General features: G+C 31.2%; 1 protein-coding gene across 3 annotated transcripts in view; it reads left to right on the plus strand.

Moving 5' to 3' along the window:
* Positions 1-15,654, plus strand: part of LOC129906756 (neither inactivation nor afterpotential protein C) — a 37,368-nt gene extending 21,714 nt beyond the window's left edge. The window contains exons 14-18 of one of the 3 annotated variants that reach the window (XM_055982653.1): positions 6,056-6,124; positions 7,576-7,763; positions 7,817-8,226; positions 14,815-15,154; positions 15,280-15,654. In XM_055982653.1, the coding sequence (XP_055838628.1) occupies positions 6,056-6,124; positions 7,576-7,763; positions 7,817-8,226; positions 14,815-15,154; positions 15,280-15,654 (1,382 nt within the window). Of the gene's footprint in view, positions 1-6,055; positions 6,125-7,575; positions 7,764-7,816; positions 8,227-14,814; positions 15,159-15,279 lie in introns of all 3 variants that reach the window. The other 2 variants (XM_055982654.1, XM_055982655.1) reach the window with 2 other exon arrangements.
* Positions 15,655-17,354: the final 1,700 nt, after the last annotated feature.

Consider the following 17,354-nt stretch of genomic DNA (forward strand, 5'->3'; position numbering starts at 1 on the left):
TTTCACGCTTTGACCTCGAAAATCGCGACTTGCGGACATGGGATTTTTCTATACTTTTGAGGTATGTTATATAATGCCAAACCGAAGGTATTGAACAAAAAAAAATTTCTATTAGCATTCATTCCGAGGTTTACTCCTTTTTTTCACCTTATTTGACTATGTATCATGATATTTTTTGGCTATTTAAGAAATTCAAAAAGTAGCAATCTTTTTTTGTAAATTGTAAAGAAACCGACTTAAAATGAAAAGATTCCGTCTTAATTCTATACATACGTCTAAATATTAAAATATTTTCTTAAGAAGATTAAATCATTTTAAATTAATGCGGAAATTGTATTAATAAATTTGTAGCTGAAACAACTTAAACAAATTTTAAGTTTCAGTTTATCATACCAATTTTCAACTGTGAGATATAGCTTAGTGGTAAACAATTTTAATTGAGGAAATAACATTTTAAAGAGTTAAATCGTGTTTGTTTTTATTAGCCTTGAATATGAGCTCTTTGAACCCCAAATATTGGGCACGTTCAAAGAGCTAACATAAAGCTATCGGATAGCTTTTTGTTGTTGTAAACAATGTTAAAAATTAGGAAGGAAACGAACCATTTTCTGTCAAAAAATAATCTGAAGGTATCCCAGAATTTCTGGTATACCTCAGGTATCCGAGTGATCAGCTGATATACATTTGGCTTTTTTTAATTTTGATTGCTTTTCGGGCTATTATTCAGCTTCAAAATAAAAAAAAATTGCAAGAAATAAAGTCAAAGCGATTGTGCAAGTACTTTTCAACAATAAAAAAAATGTAATTTGCTCAAAAGAAAAAGTTTCCTCTTCTCAATATTTACATATTTTTTTAGTAGCTGCTTGGGCAAGCTATCTGGATACCTCTTTGTTCAAAAAGATATTCCAGATACGGGTATCCCAGATAGCCTATCCGATAGGTGTTTGAACGTGCCCATTGCATTTGGTCATAACTTGACAGCAGCGCCACGTACCAGGTCCAACAGGGGCGTACACACCATTGGGGCAAGTGGGGTGGTGCCCCGGGGCCCCCAACACGCCAGGGCCCCGTAAGGAGACAATTTAGAGAAGGCAACTGGTTATAAAAGTATCGAAGCAAAAAGATAAGATACTTGACATGAATCACTTCGGACACAAGAGAGACACATTATATTTTTCAGTGAATTGGTAGCCAGTCACATAATATTTCATCTAAAAAAAAAGTATTACCTTAGGGGTCAGAAAAAAAAAATTGCTTTTTTGAAAGAAAAATTACATATTATCTTGGGGCCCCAAAAAATATTACTTACATAATTTTAGCGCCCAACAAATGATAGGTACATCAGGGGCCCCAAAAAAAATAAGTGGGCGTATACGTCCTTTTTTATTTGTTCTTATTTTCTATATCAAAGGGGCCCCAAAAATGTAGTCTTGCCCTGGGGCCCCGACAACTCAACGTACGCCCCTCGGTCCAACTATAAAACAAAGCCTGTCTCGAATGAACCTTATCAAACGCAAAAAAATTCATAAAAGTCTATACAGCCGTTCGGACTCCAAATATGGAATTTAACTATAACTTGACAACAGCGTCAAGTCTTTCTATATATAATTTGACAACAGCACCACCTACCGAATACAGTTATAATTTACAAAACATGGATGGAACTTATCACACAAACGAACTTTCACAAAAATCTGTCAAGTCTTTCGGACTCCAAATATGAAATTTGTCTATAACTACTTCGGCAAAAGCGCCACCTACCGGGTCCAATTAATGAAACAAAACATGTTTCGATTAAATTATATCAGACACAAAAAGTTTCACAAAAACCAAAATATGCAATTTTCCTAAAACTTGACAACAGTGCCAACTACTGGGTCCAATCATGAAACAAAACTTGTCTCGAATGAACCTTGTCATAACACAAAATTTCACAAAAATCTGTCCAGTCATTCGACCCCACCTATGGAATTTGCCTATAACTTGAAAACAGCGCCACCTATTGGATCAAATTATAAAACAAAACCTGTAACGGATAGACCTTATCAAATAAACAAAATTTCACAAAAATCTGTTCAGTTATTCGACCCCAAATATGGAATTTGCCTATAACTTGACAACAGCGTTTCGGATGGACCTTTTCACATATATTTCACACAAAATTTCAGAAAAATCTGTCTAGTCGTTTAGGAGTAGGGTCACAAACAAACGCACTAGTGCGGCGGCTTAGCATTAAAAAAGAGCTCCATTGTGCACTTTGTGATAAAAGCATGAAATTTATATCGTTGGTAGTACTCAATGTAAGAGTTATTTTGAGATATTGGGCCACCTTATATTCCATCCGGGAGGGTAGATACAAGAGCTTTTCTGTGTTGCACCCGAATTGTTGCATATCATAGTATAGCTAATGAAACCTTTTTATTAATATAATATATGATTTCGAGGTAGTTTTTAACCCCCGATCGAATAAAATCAATACCAATATGCCTGGACCGTCATGTAAAAAGTTATTGCACTTTTTATAAATAGTGATTTACTTAAAGAACAAGAGCCAAAATATTACTAAGTACTCCTTGAAAAAAAGTGGTAGACTGATGAAATTTTGTATGCACGTTTACTATACCATAGAAAAAAATAATAAAATATGTCCATCAAAAAATTTCAGGTCAAAGGGTGTTTTTTTTAACGAGAAAGAACACTTTTGAAATGGTACCATTGCACCAGATGGAAAATTTTTGCATTTTTTTGAACTGCATATAAATGTTATACAAAGTATGAGAATCAAAAATAATCAAAAAATAAATTATGTTTACCATAGAATATTGAATTTTCATGCAAAACTTAAATTGCTTGCTTTTATTTTTTATTAAATTTTCATACAAATTAATGTTTTGAAGGAGTGAGGTGCAAAAGTAAAAGTATGGAAAATAATTGTGCAGTTTGTGATAAAAAGATCAAATTAATAGGATTGTTAGTACAAAATGTAACCCTCATTTTAAGATATTGGGCCACTTAATATTTTACCTATGAGGATGTTTATAACGATCATGCACAGAATGCAATTTAAATGAAATTTTGTGAAATTCGTGATTATTAGATGGCTCGTGGACATCCTCATAGGTAAAATATTAAGTGGCTCAATATCTTAAAATGAGGGTTACATTTTGTACTAACAATCCTATTAATTTGATCTTTTTATCACAAACTGCACAATTATTTTCCATACTTTTACTTTTGCACCTCACTCCTTCAAAACATTAATTTGTATGAAAATTTAATAAAAAATAAAAGCAAGCAATTTAAGTTTTGCATGAAAATTCAATATTCTATGGTAAACATAATTTATTTTTTGATTATTTTTGATTCTCATACTTTGTAGGTATAACATTTATATGCAGTTCAAAAAAATGCAAAAATTTTCCATCTGGTGCAATGGTACCATTTCAAAAGTGTTCTTTCTCGTTAAAAAAAACACCCTTTGACCTGAAATTTTTTGATGGACATATTTTATTATTTTTTTCTATGGTATAGTAAACGTGCATACAAAATTTCATCAGTCTACCACTTTTTTTCAAGGAGTACTTAGTAATATTTTGGCTCTTGTTCTTTAAGTAAATCACTATTTATAAAAAGTGCAATAACTTTTTACATGACGGTCCAGGCATATTGGTATTGATTTTATTCGATCGGGGGTTAAAAACTACCTCGAAATCATATATTATATTAATAAAAAGGTTTCATTAGCTATACTATGATATGCAACAATTCGGGTGCAACACAGAAAAGCTCTTGTATCTACCCTCCCGGATGGAATATAAGGTGGCCCAATATCTCAAAATAACTCTTACATTGAGTACTACCAACGATATAAATTTCATGCTTTTATCACAAAGCCGCCGCACTACACAGGAGAAATATTATAATACACTCCGCTTCAACTGAATAAGCACACAAATTTTCAAAGGTATTTTGTCCATTTTTTCCTAAGATTGAGCTTTCATGTAACATTTGATGGTGTTTACAGTTAGCTTGCGATGTTGAGAAACCAAATCAGAAAGAATAATTCTCAAAGTACCGCTATTTTTTTTCGTGTTCTCTTACAAAGCGTCCAATATGGAAAAATGCAGTTTTTTTTTGCGTCAACTGAATAGACACACGGTCTTTCAAGGTCAATATCTTCATTGTTTATGAGAGTTTTGAGGTGTTTGGCATACCAAATCAAAGGTTGAAATGTTCTTAGTGAGATTTTGTCATTTAGATAAAATTAAAAAAAAAAGTAGTAGATTAAAAGCTTTGAATACTGTCGACAGAGCTAAAATTAATTTGTTAACGGAACAAGTACTGACCGGGTCTGCTATAGCTACCAAAATTGATCGGAGTTTTAGTGTGTTGCCTATTCGTACCTCAAAAATAAAAGTTCGTACAAGAAAAATATGAATTAAGGTAAAAAACGGCAAAAATAGCAGTTAATCGACGAGAAATTTTGAGATCTGCCTCCAATTCATTTGACGCTGGGGCAAAAATCAAACAAAAAGCTGGTGTTTCTGCAAGTGTTTCAACACTCCGCAGAGTAATTAACAGCACGGATCATTTTAACCCATTAAAAGTCCAAAAGAAACCAACTTTAAACAAGTAACAAAAAGGTATTTGTTTTGAATTTTCTAGACTCCATATGAGCTGGAAAAATGAGTGACGGAAAGTGGTTTTTTTCATTTGAAAAAGGTCAATTTTGATGGCCCCGATGACTTCAATTATGAATCCATCAAAATTGAACTTTTTTAAATGAAAAAAACCACTTTGCGTCACTCATTTTTCAAGCTCATATGGAGTCTAGAAAATTCTAAACGAATACCTTTTTGTTACTTGTTTAAAGTTGGTTTCTTTTGGACTTTTAATGGGTTAAAATGATCCGTGCTGTTAATTACTCTGCGGAGTGTTGAAACACTTGCAGAAACACCAGCTTTTTGTTTGATTTTTGCCCCAGCGTCAAATGAATTGGAGGCAGATCTCAAAATTTCTCGTCGATTAACTGCTATTTTTGCCGTTTTTTACCTTAATTCATATTTTTCTTGTACGAACTTTTATTTTTGAGGTACGAATAGGCAACACACTAAAACTCCGATCAATTTTGGTAGCTATAGCAGACCCGGTCAGTACTTGTTCCGTTAACAAATTAATTTTAGCTCTGTCGACAGTATTCAAAGCTTTTAATCTACTACTTTTTTTTTTAATTTTATTTAAATGACAAAATCTCACTAAGAACATTTCAACCTTTGATTTGGTATGCCAAACACCTCAAAACTCTCATAAACAACGAAGATATTGACCTTGAAAGACCGTGTGTCTATTCAGTTGACGCAAAAAAAAACTGTATTTTTCCATATGGGACGCTTTGTAAGAGAACACGAAAAAAAATAGCGGTACTTTGAGAATTATTCTTTCTGATTTGGTTTCTCAACATCGCAAGCTAACTGTAAACACCATCAAATGTTACATGAAAGCTCAATCTTAGGAAAAAATGGACAAAATACCTTTGAAAATTTGTGTGCTTATTCAGTTGAAGCGGAGTGTATGTAGATACAAACCATAACTCTGATTGATGTGCCAATGCTTTACTTATTTGTCCTCAATGAAAATCAGAGATATACATTTTATTTGTGCAGTCCATATGTGGATTTAATATCACAAGACGAATAATTATTTGTTTCACTCAAAATCAGACTTTTTTAATTATTTTGAAAGCTTTACAAATTAAGCTTAGTTAAAATTTTTAAAAAGCGAGAGTGGTTTTTTACTCGTACATATTGACAGCTATGTAAAGATGCGAGAAAAGGTATTATTTTTTTTGATACAAACCATCTACATATTAATACCTTTCAAACAAAAAAAAAATTACCAAAATCGGACCAGCCAAACGCGAGTTTATCGGCCACACACACTAAACGAACTCATTTTTATATATAAGATAAAACCACTTTTTTTTTATTAATTTTATTTATTATTTATTAACACTATTTCTCAACTATCATACTTTTTTTTCATTTTTCATTTGCAGCCGGCACAGCAGGACCCAAAATGCCAAGTGGACCGGAGGCCGATATTGCAGCCGCTACTATTCAAAAAGGTACAGAAACTAAAAATAATACTCTTGATATTAAAGATGCCGACGATGAAGCCGTTTCGGACATTGAATATTTCGAAACAAGCGAAAATCCTTCAGAATGTGAGGATTTATTCGAATTTCCAGCTAAACCAGTTGGTATTGCCGATGGTAAGGATGAAGATGAGGCAGAAGAATTGCCAGCCGATAATGAAGCAGCACCAGCAGCAACACCCGCCGCAAATGAAAATGATCCAGCTACATCAGAAACACAGCCAGAAGCTGAAACTGTAGCTGCTACCGAAGAAGCTCCAGCAGCTGAATCTACTTCGGCCGAAGAATCTGCTCCAGCTACAGAACCTCCCCCAGCAGAAGAAACTGCTGCTCCAACTGAAGAATCCGCTCCAGAAGCAGAAGCTGCTCCAGCTGAAGAAACTGCTCCAACAACAGAAAAAGCTCCAGAAGCAGAACCCGCAGCTGCAGAAGAACCTGCCCCAGAAGCAGCTCCTGCTCCAGCAGAAGAATCTGCCCCAGCAGCGGAATCTGCCCCAGCAGCGGAACCTGCTCCAGCAGCAGAAGAACCCGCCCCAACAGAAACTGTAACAGCTGCCGCACCAGAAGAGGCTTCTTAAACAACAAAAATCATCCCCTAGATTGCCTTCAATCTTCATCCCCAACATCTCAACATGATTTACAGTCTAGTATCATTGTATTAACGACACATCTAAATGTGTGAGCGAATTAAAAAACAGTATTTAGAAAGACTAAACTAAAAATACCCCTAAAAAAAAAAAAAATTGAAAATAAAGTTTAAAACAAAAAGTTAATCTTACAAAGCATTTTTTCGACTCTATCAATTCTCTTTCCACCCTCAAATTGAATATGAGACACTTTCAATTTTATGGCTTCATCTGTCATTTTGTGGCATAAAAAGGGACACAGAAAAGTAATCCGCTTACGCAACATTTACATCGTCAATAATTGATACCGTCGAATAATAATATACTGGAAAATATATACCAACACCAACAACTGACCCACAAATAAGGGCTTAAAAAGAAAATCTGACACAGGTGTGTGGAAGCCGACACAGAAATAGCGACGGGGTGGGAGATATAAACTTGCATAAATGCAGATATGAAAAGGAAATAAATGAAATTTTAATTAAATTAAGGATACTCGATTGTATTTTATGCAATTGATTGTGGTGAGAATTTTAAGTCTTCTGTGCCGTCATCGTCGTCGCATGGCCTACATATCGGTCATAAGCAGTAACACTGTTGCAACCTGCTGCCACGCAACGCCCCTTACATTATAATCTTTAATTGTCAAGCCCCCCTGCCCTCCTCTACTTTTGTTTCTTTGTCATTATTTTTTATTGACTCTGTGTTTTTTATTTTTTCTTCTTTTTTTTTTCCAATTGATATCCATCATTGCGTGCTGCGTTGAATAATGCGCTGGTTTCGCCATAATAGCATATCGTGGCTTCCGCGAAAGGCAAAAGTATGGACCGCTGTACAATGAAAAGACTGGCCAAATCAATGAAGCAACAGCGAACTTTGTGAGGAATTATGCAAAAAAATGGCGGGAAAAGTCGATATTCCAAGTTCTTTTGCATTATCGGGCAGCAAGATTCCAGGATCTGGTTAACCTTTCACAGCAAGTAGGTTAATTTATATATTTTTTATCATACCTTCATTATTCTTCTTTATAAAGGTTCACATATACAATCAACGAGTTGTAGCCTCACTTTCCATAGTAAGTCGGCCAGTGCCATTGGAAAAAGTCGATAGACGTCAAATCAATGCATCAGCTTTGGGTCCAATGCCAATACCAACTAAAAAGCTACCATTTCGTTTGGATCAAATACCATTTTATGATACAAGTTATATGTGTAATCCTGTAAGTTCGGTAGCGCGTACAACGTTGCCAAAAGACTTTATGACAAATGATGATGAAGAAGCCTGGGATAGCCCACTGCAGCGTAATCCATCTCTAACTACACATTTAATGACATACAATGCATATAAGAAGGAGCAAGCTTGCCAAACAAATTGGGATCGAATCGGTGATAGCGATGTTGTTTATAATCAATCGTTTTTGAGGGATCCGCATTTGATGAAGAAGTAAGTGAGAAAAGTTAGTAGTGTGTGTAGTGGAGATATTCAATCCCTTTTTTTTTTGCTTGTTTGTTTTAATTTATGGGATGTTAGATTTATAGTGAGGGAGGTTCATGGTTATGTGTACTGATGCATGGGAATAATAACATCAATTTGGACGTTGATTTGTTGGTTTTAGCAATTTTTTATTTTCATTGTGAGACCCCCTTTGTTTGAGATATTTTATTGAGTATACAAATTAAGGGTGATTTTGCATACGTTTAAGGCCAACCTATTAGTCTTTTCTTCGTTTTCAGATTTTTACTGGGGGTATGCTTTGACTTCCTTGTTAAACAAGCAAATAAGTAACCGATAAAAAAAAAGTAAAAAAAAAATAACTAAGCAAAGCTTTTTTCCGAAAAATCAAACTTAAGAATATTTTTGTTATTAAAAAAAAACTTTAGAAGTACTGCTTTGTTTTCGAATACATCAGTTTACTTTAATTTTTTAATTCTAATTACAAGCCGATAATATTGACTAAAATTAAGGATTCCCGTAATGTGTGGAATTGAGGAGGTGATTTCCAAAACCAGCTATCTGACCTGAAGGTAGTTTTGAGTAAAATGCCAAAAACCTTTACTTCGTAATACAGAAGATATAGAGCAAAATAATCTTCTACAAATTTATTCTTTACGAAATTTTAATAAAATTAAAGTTTTCAAAATAAATATATCTTAAGTTAAGTATCTGCTTTTGGAAGTATTTATTGAATTATGTCTTTTTTTGGAAGTAAAACTATTAAAAAAATCTTCTTTTGCAAGTAAAACCACGATTTTTTTTTAATTTTTTGTAAATAAACCTTTATCAATTTCAGTATTTTAGTTTATAACAAGAAACAAAAAAAAAGTTTTATATATGAAATTGAATTAAAATGCGTTTCTGGATCGCACGTGCTTGCTCTTGTAATTTGGAGTGTCTATTTTGGTTATTTGAATAGCTCTATAATTCATTTTTTCAAATGATAAGAAATAATATTCTGCAAACTTTGAAAAAAATTGGTACGAAATAAGCTAAAAAATAAGTCGATTTTCGCAAAAAAACCACAACGCCATTTCCATTATCCAAATTTTTGAGAAAAACTAAAAACAGAGATTCTTAATATTATTTACTAAAACCCTTAAATACACAAAATTTAATTAAAATCGTTAGATCGTTTAGGTCCTACCACGGTGTACAGATGGACGGAAGGAATGTGACATTTTATCATACGCCAAATTGATATTTTTTATTCTGAAGAGGCCTTATTGGAAAGAACATTTTGCATAGGACATTTTGGAAAAAACATTTGGTGTTCAATAGGCTATTTTGGAAATAAAGTCGTTTTTTTGACATTGAATAACTATCTCTGTGTGCTGTTTATTAAAATATTTTTGATTGAATCAGACGCGCGTTGAAAAGACCTAAAAAATGACATGCATATCTCATTTTCCGATTTTTTTCCGATAGCTGGTTTTGGAAATCAGCTCCTCAATTGTTCTCTACATATGTACGTTGTGGAAAAAGTAATATTATTGCAATAATTGGGTTTAAGAATTAAATTTTTGGAAAAAAAAATGCAAATAGCTTTTTGAATAAAACTTTCGAAAGCAATATTTTTAAAGAAACAAATTTTACGACCTAAATTCTGTATAACAATGGTTAGAAACACTTTTAAAAAATTGAAAAAAAAAAAAATAAATAAACAACTTAAAAATCGATAAATGTGGGACTGGATTTTTTTTGTCGGTCCCTAATTCTCGAAATATTGCACTTAAAATTTTTGGCTCATTTTTTGAAAATCTTTCAAAATTAGAAATTGTAACGTTGCCGAGCAAATTGGGAACAATTTTGAAAAATCAACTTCACACACTCGGGTACGAGTCGAAGAGCTCCGATTTTGTTGATTTTTACTTGAGATATATCGTCGCCGTAAAGCAAAATTATTCTAAGTCACAAAAAGCAAATTTTACAGGGGACGATTTTTTAATTTTTAAAATTGGTTTAAAACGACAATTTTCTGCTCGTTTGCCATTCAAGTTATGTTTTTTATAAAGTTTGTTCTTTTCTCTTGAAAAAAAAATATACAAGTTAACCTCATTAGTAGGTGCTTACTGCATACTCTTTATAAATTTTTTAAAACTAAAAATCCAAAATTGGACATAGAACAATTCCTATACAAATACGTTTTTTCCTTAAATAAAAAGTGGACTTAGAACAATCAAGAATACTCGGGCTTATTTTCAAAAGGCTACTTCCCTGTTTTTATTGTTCTATGTCCCATTAAATTATTATATTATCTGCGGAATGAAATTTTTTTCATTTCCTTCAAACTTGGAATGTAGCAGTTTTAAGTATCTGTACAGAGGAATTTTTGGAATTAATTTTTTTTGGAAGAAAAAAAACGATACCTGTCATATGCCAATTTTGAAAAAGTTTAATTTTCTCAAAAACTATCTTTACATGAAAAAAGTTTTTTTTTTTTCCAAAATCGTTATTAACGATACCTCCCATAGAACCGTTTTTTTTATCTGATTTTCTCCCAAACGATTTGCTTAATTTGAACGAAATTTTTAAGACAAAAGCACTTTTATAATTTTTATATATGTAAATCAAAAATAAAATTATGAAAAAAATAATTTTTGGATTAAAAAAAAATTTTTTTTTGAAAAATCGAATTTTCGAAAACGAGACATTGAATTTTTGCGAAGTTTTGGTTTTAGGTGTTGATCAATAGTAGTTAGTAAATTACATACGAACTTTATTTTAAAACATTTTTTTTTCAAAAAGAGTGTTTTTTTTTTCATTTTAATATTTTTATTTTCATATAAATTTACCAAATTTGTATAAATAAAAATAGGTCTTAAACATTTTAGCATTTTGAATTCCTAGAGCAAGTATGTGCGACCCAGTCGTGTATTTTGTTTTTTAAACGACGCGTTGGATATTGAGAACACTTTTACCTTCATGGAATAAAACTCCCCGCTGTTGCCATATTATTTAAAAAAAATAAAAGTTAAGATATTTGTTAAGAACAAAATTTTTATTTTCAAAAATGTTGTTTTAATTTCATAAAGGTTAATGAAATGAAACGATTTTCTAGATTATTTGAAAAAAAAAAAAAAATGATATGGAAGTGGGGAAAATTTTCCATAGCTTAGTCAGTAAAAATAATTTTTTCCATATTATGTCTTCAGTCAATTGCAGTAAGGATCCGAAATTTGGTCTCTAAGCTTTTTAACGTGGTAATTGTGGACCTTTGCCTGCCTTTCCAATTTGGGAGAGAGTTAAATAATTGTTGTTAACTGACGTTCTCTAACTCAGAGAAGAAAATCTTTTCATTCTACGTTCGTTGATTTAGCACATTGCAATATTCTTAGAAATTTATATTACCCTCTGGGATGCTCAATATTATCCTCTAATTTTATAAAGGGTAAATTCTGCAATATTACGATATTTTCCAAATTTTTATTTACATATTTGTTTCAAATCTGACAACAGTGTTATATAATATTGAAAGCAGGGTTGTAAAAAGTACATACAATGCATACAATTAAAAAATAACATATTTATTGTAAATAAAAAAAATTGCATTTAAAAAAAATATTATCAGTAATTCATTTGCAGGCTTTTTATTCAGTTTCATGTTTAAATTTTGTTTACCTTTTGTCATTAGATGCAGTTACATCATAAAATTATTGTCATTATTATCTTCCTACATCATTTCAGTGCCATAAATTGCGTTTTCAGATCAGATTATTTTCATTTTCTAATTAGGTGTTATGTGAACTGAGTGAATAGCTTTGACACGAGGAGCTGTTGTCTGCTGTAAATGGTTAAGTAGTATGTCGAGGGCATCCGCAGGCGTTGACTGAAGCGCGCAACTTATAATAACACTTGCATTTTGACACATTTTCTATTCTATTTTATAGAAGAAGCTTTACTATAGTACCTACCTATATTTTTTCTTGGGGTAACTTAAAAATAAGGTTCTGCTTTTTTATTCAGTTTTTATATAGCGAGCAACCAAATTAGATCAAGCTCGCAACTTCAATTAAGACCAAGTTCTTTTTTCACTTTTCAGAATAAACTATATGAATATTACGCATACACCACAGTGACCGCTTAATATTAAAAGAAAAGATATAACAATTTACGGTATTACAAACTGAAAATCGCTAAAAATTAAAATTATATAAGGTGACAATTATTTTCCATTGAGATCGAGCTTAAAAAAATGTTCTAAAACGTGAATAAGTAGCTTTAAGTCAACTTTTTTGCGCATTAAAAAGACCAAAAATGTGAATATCTTAACGATTAAATTGGAAGTGTGGTTTTCAAAAAAATAATAAAAATCTTTCTTGAAATTTGTGAAAAATATAGGCATTGTAATTTTGGCATAGTAACTTAGAAATAAAATGCAAGACTGAGTCGCACGAGCTTGTTTTAGGGTTCAAGTTGCTAAAATGTTTAAGAGTATTTATATAAAAACTTTTTGAAAAAAAAAACTTAAAATTCGTTTTTCAAAATAAAATAAATTGCACGACTGGAGAAATTTAAAATTTGATATTTTGAAGAAATTTCATAAGTAGTATAAAAAAATTAAATCTGTTTTTATAATTAATTAAACTCCATTTCAAAGTATCTTAAAAATAAAAACAAATATGCCATTTTATTTCTTGTATAAAAAGGTATTTTTAGAAAAAAATTTTCGAAAATTGTAGGAGCCGTTTTTTAAAAAAATAATTTTTTATGTATAAAAATTTTTTAACATTTTTCAAAAAAAAAGTTGGTATGCCATTTTGAAGAAATAATTAATTTACACATAAAAACTAAATTTCAAAATTTTTCATTTATCCGTTTTCAAAAAATTGATTTTTCAAAAAAAAATTTTTAAATATTTTTTAAAAATCCAAAAATGCGTTTTTTGAAAATTTTCTAAATTCTTAATATTATCTTTACTTACACACGTTTTTATAAAAATTTTCATTTAAATCGGTTTAATGTTGTACGAGATATTCAGAAACGAAAAAAACCGTTCTATGACAGGTACCATTAATAACTGTACAAAAAATATTTTTTTTATTTTAAAAGTTGGCTCTTATGTGTAGTACTACACACAAAAATTTAAATCAAAATCGTTAGAGCCGTTTTTGAAAAAAATTAACTCTTCTATTTCCGTAAGTACCGTTAGTTTTGGTCATAAAAAAAAATTTTAATTTCCCCTCTAGGGAATCACCAAAAACTGCTAACTACCAAGTTTGAAGAAAATCACTTCACTCGTTTAGGCTGCAGCTCCAGATAGAGACAGACACACAGACAGACAGACAGACAGACAGACAGACAGACAGACAGACAGACAGACAGACAGACAGACAGACAGACAGACAGACAGAATTGCCGGACCCACTTTTTTGGCATTCTCCATCATCATAATGTCATGTAAAATTGTTATCTCGAGTTCGATTTTTTTTACGAATCCTAAACTTGCCCTATAGTACCTATATCGCAAGTAAAAATAATCATCTGAAATGAAATTGAGTTCAAAAAAAAGTATGCAGTCTTATTTCTTTTATTTAGGAGAATTTTTAGAAAAAAAAATTCAAAACCGTTAAAAACATTAAAAAAAACTATAATTTTGTATAAGAATTTAAAAAAAAAAAAAATTTAAAATAAAGATGGTATGCCATTTTGTAGAAATTAATAATCAACACCTTAAACAAAAATTTCAAAAAATTCAATGTTCGGTTTTCAAAAATGTTAATTATTTTTTAAATCCGAAAATTTAAATTTTTTAAAATTTTATTTTTGGTAAATAAATTATATAGATGCTTTTTTTTCAAAAAAAATTCGTTGAAATCGAATGAGCAGTTTCGGAGAAAATTGAATTAAAAAAAAAAAACGGTTCTATGGCAGGGCAGGTACCGTTAACAATGATTAAAAATTTTTTTTTTCATTAAAAGATGGACCTTGTCTTAAAACTTACATTTGAATATTTTTAACGAAATCGTTTTCGACAAATTTTAAATTTTACTAAAATCGTTATATGACAAGTACCGTTATTTTTTTGTCCAAAAAAATTAATTCCAAAAACACCTTTGGAGACTCATCAAATAACTCTACATAAAAATAAGATGATTTTCGGTTTTAAATAAGTGGATTTCTTTTAAATTCACGTATTCAAGAAATTAAAAAGAATTGTCCGCTTAATTTAAGACGGAAGTCATCTTGGCAAAACACCATTGAAAAATCCGCTTAATTTAATGTGGATTCCGCTTGTTTTTAGGGTTTTTTTTTCTTCGTTAAGTGTTCCTAATAATTCTTCGCTTATAACCCTTTTTTCCAATTTCTTTAAATAAATGAAAATAGTGATAGTTTGTTAGGTTCCAAATTTAGGTTTATCTCTACATATTTTCGATGGGCAAATATTTCTGTTTTGCCTTAATTATTTGTTATTAGACCCTGGTTTTACTAAAATAATTCGATTGGTTTTAATTTCAACTATAATTTCATTTTCCAAATTTCAACCAAAATTTCGGTAAAACTAATTTCAATTTCAACTGTTTTTCTATTTTACAGCCGACATAACTATAACTTCCAAACTAACTACCCAAATCCACAACAGCAATATAATCAAAGCTACTATGGCATTCCACCACCAAATCAACTATACAATAATTACCGTCAAAATTACACATCGACCGGCACCGGCTCCAGACGGAATTCCCTCAAGAGCTACAAAGCTCCACCACCGCCACCACCAATGCCACCAATGAATATGATGCGTGACGATGCCTCCCGTATGAATATGAATCGCAATCAAAATTTTAATAACTACAATCGGCCACAGCAATTCATACCATCACAATCGGATCCAGTGCGGGAGATGCAGTCACTCGGCAGACGATCAAGTATGGATGTAGGTTGTTAAAGTTTGACATTTAATTTATTTTTGCTCAACCCTTGTACTATCCACAAGAGACATCCAGTATTAAAAATACCGGAGTAATGAATTCTCTCAATTTTATGTTTTTTTTTTTGCAGACTTCTGAAGATGAACCACCTTTTAACTTCAAAGCAATGCTTCGCAAAACCAATTACTCACGACCGGAAAACAATAATGTGGAATACGATAGTCGTACTTACAATAGTTCGTCTCAAAATTTCAGTACTTCCAATAACATGCCCAAGCTTCGACCTACTCCTGGTCCAAAAAGTTTCGCAAACACTTCGAATACGACTTCAACATTCAATCGTCCTGATGCCAATTTCAATCGGCCAACAAAACCTGTGTCCAGTTCGGTTGGCAAGACTCTGGAGGAAGATAGCTCAGCTACAACTTTTAAAGAGGCTGGCGAATATGTGGAGGAGGAAATCGCTCCTGGTGTTACATTGGCGGGATATGCAATTGACATTTAAATTGAAAAAAAAAATGAAGAAAATTGAAAATTTAATTTTGAAAAGAAAATTACAAAAGTCATTTGCTTTGGAGTCCTAATCTAAGTTAAATAATTTAATTTATAGGATTTGTAACACTTTAAATTTTAAGAAAAAAGAAAAAAAAAAAAAAGAAAATATAAAAAGAAGTTGATTCTTCGTTAAATGGAAATATTTTTAAGAAAAATAAAAAACTATCAAATAATAGACTCTGAATGATAAATTAAACAGAAGTTATGTAGGTTATAAAAATAAGATATTTGTTTCATTTATCGAAAAAGTGTTTCACTGTTACAAAATCCCGTAGAAATTTGTTCTTCGTTCAATAAGAGGGAATATTTTTACCATTTTTATTTCAAATGTTCTTTTTTTCATAGGAATTATTGCAATAAGCTGCAAAAATTACCGTACTCTTTTTTGTTCTAAGGAAATATGCTAAAATGTGAAAATGAATAAGATTGAAATTTGAAACAAATTTTTGTTTCAAAAACACTACTGGTTTATACAAATTCAAATTAAAAGAGGAATAGCTTCAAATTGCTGGGTTAAAGTATTCACATCTGATTTATTACGAATAAGTTTCGAATGTTGATACTTTGAATTCGAATTTCATTTCGTTAGGAGATTTAGATTTCCCGATAAATTTCAAAATACCTTTCAATTAAAAACAAGGGAATGAACTTTAAATGCTTTTGGACTTAATTGTTAAATACCTTCTATAAATTCAAAACGTAGTACAGGAAAGATAGATTTTTTCGTGGAACGAAATACATGAAGGCTGATTTTTTCAAATCTGGAAGAAGGGTATTAGAAAAGCTTAAGTCCTAATTATCGGGATGCCTAACCCCGAAAAAACGCGAATTAGTCTATATCTACTAAACTATTAGCTTGACCGAATAAGTTACTGAACCAAACCAGGTGGTTGGCGTTTCTAATACGCTTCTTTCAAATTTGAAAAAATCAGCCTTCCTATATTTCGTTCCACAAAATGCCTGTTTTTTTTTACTAGCTTTCCTGTAGGTACTCAAACTATAGTTTTCAGAGCAATAACTTTCGACTCATACATTGCATGACTTTAAAAAATATACCAAATTATTGGAAATTTGATGGTCTATAACTTTTGCTGTTTAAAAAATTATGCAACTATTACTGGGAATTATAAAAACTTAAGAAAAAAAAAACCGAGAAAAAAAAATTAAACCAACATAACCTCAAAACTATTGCCGGCTCAGAAAAATAATGTATGACAAAGAAAAAGATAATTTAATTTCCAAGAACTTTAGTTTGATAACCATTTCTCTAGAACCGATAGTTTTGGAGTTTTACATCGATTTGCGTTTTCCAAAATGGCGGATTTCTCCAGGGGGTGGCGGGCGTCCCAAAACTTAAGCTTTCCAAGTACCCCTCTTTCGGATTTGAAAAATTCAGCCTTCCTGTATTCAATCCACAAAATTCCTGTTTTTTTAACTAACTTTCCTGTACTAACGATTAAATCGTTCAGTTTATTTAAAAGAATACCTACATTTTAAAATTTATGGGATAAAGAATTTTAATTTGGGGACTTCGTTACTGTTCTACACTCGCGAAAAAAATGATTTTTTTTCCCTTTTTATCATCAAACATAAACTAATTAAAAAACAAAACTAAAATCAAAAAAACAAAAAATACAGTTCTAACGTTAT

Source organism: Episyrphus balteatus, chromosome 1 (genome assembly GCF_945859705.1).
Source record: "Episyrphus balteatus chromosome 1, idEpiBalt1.1, whole genome shotgun sequence".
In the NCBI taxonomy this organism is placed as follows: domain Eukaryota; kingdom Metazoa; phylum Arthropoda; class Insecta; order Diptera; family Syrphidae; genus Episyrphus; species Episyrphus balteatus.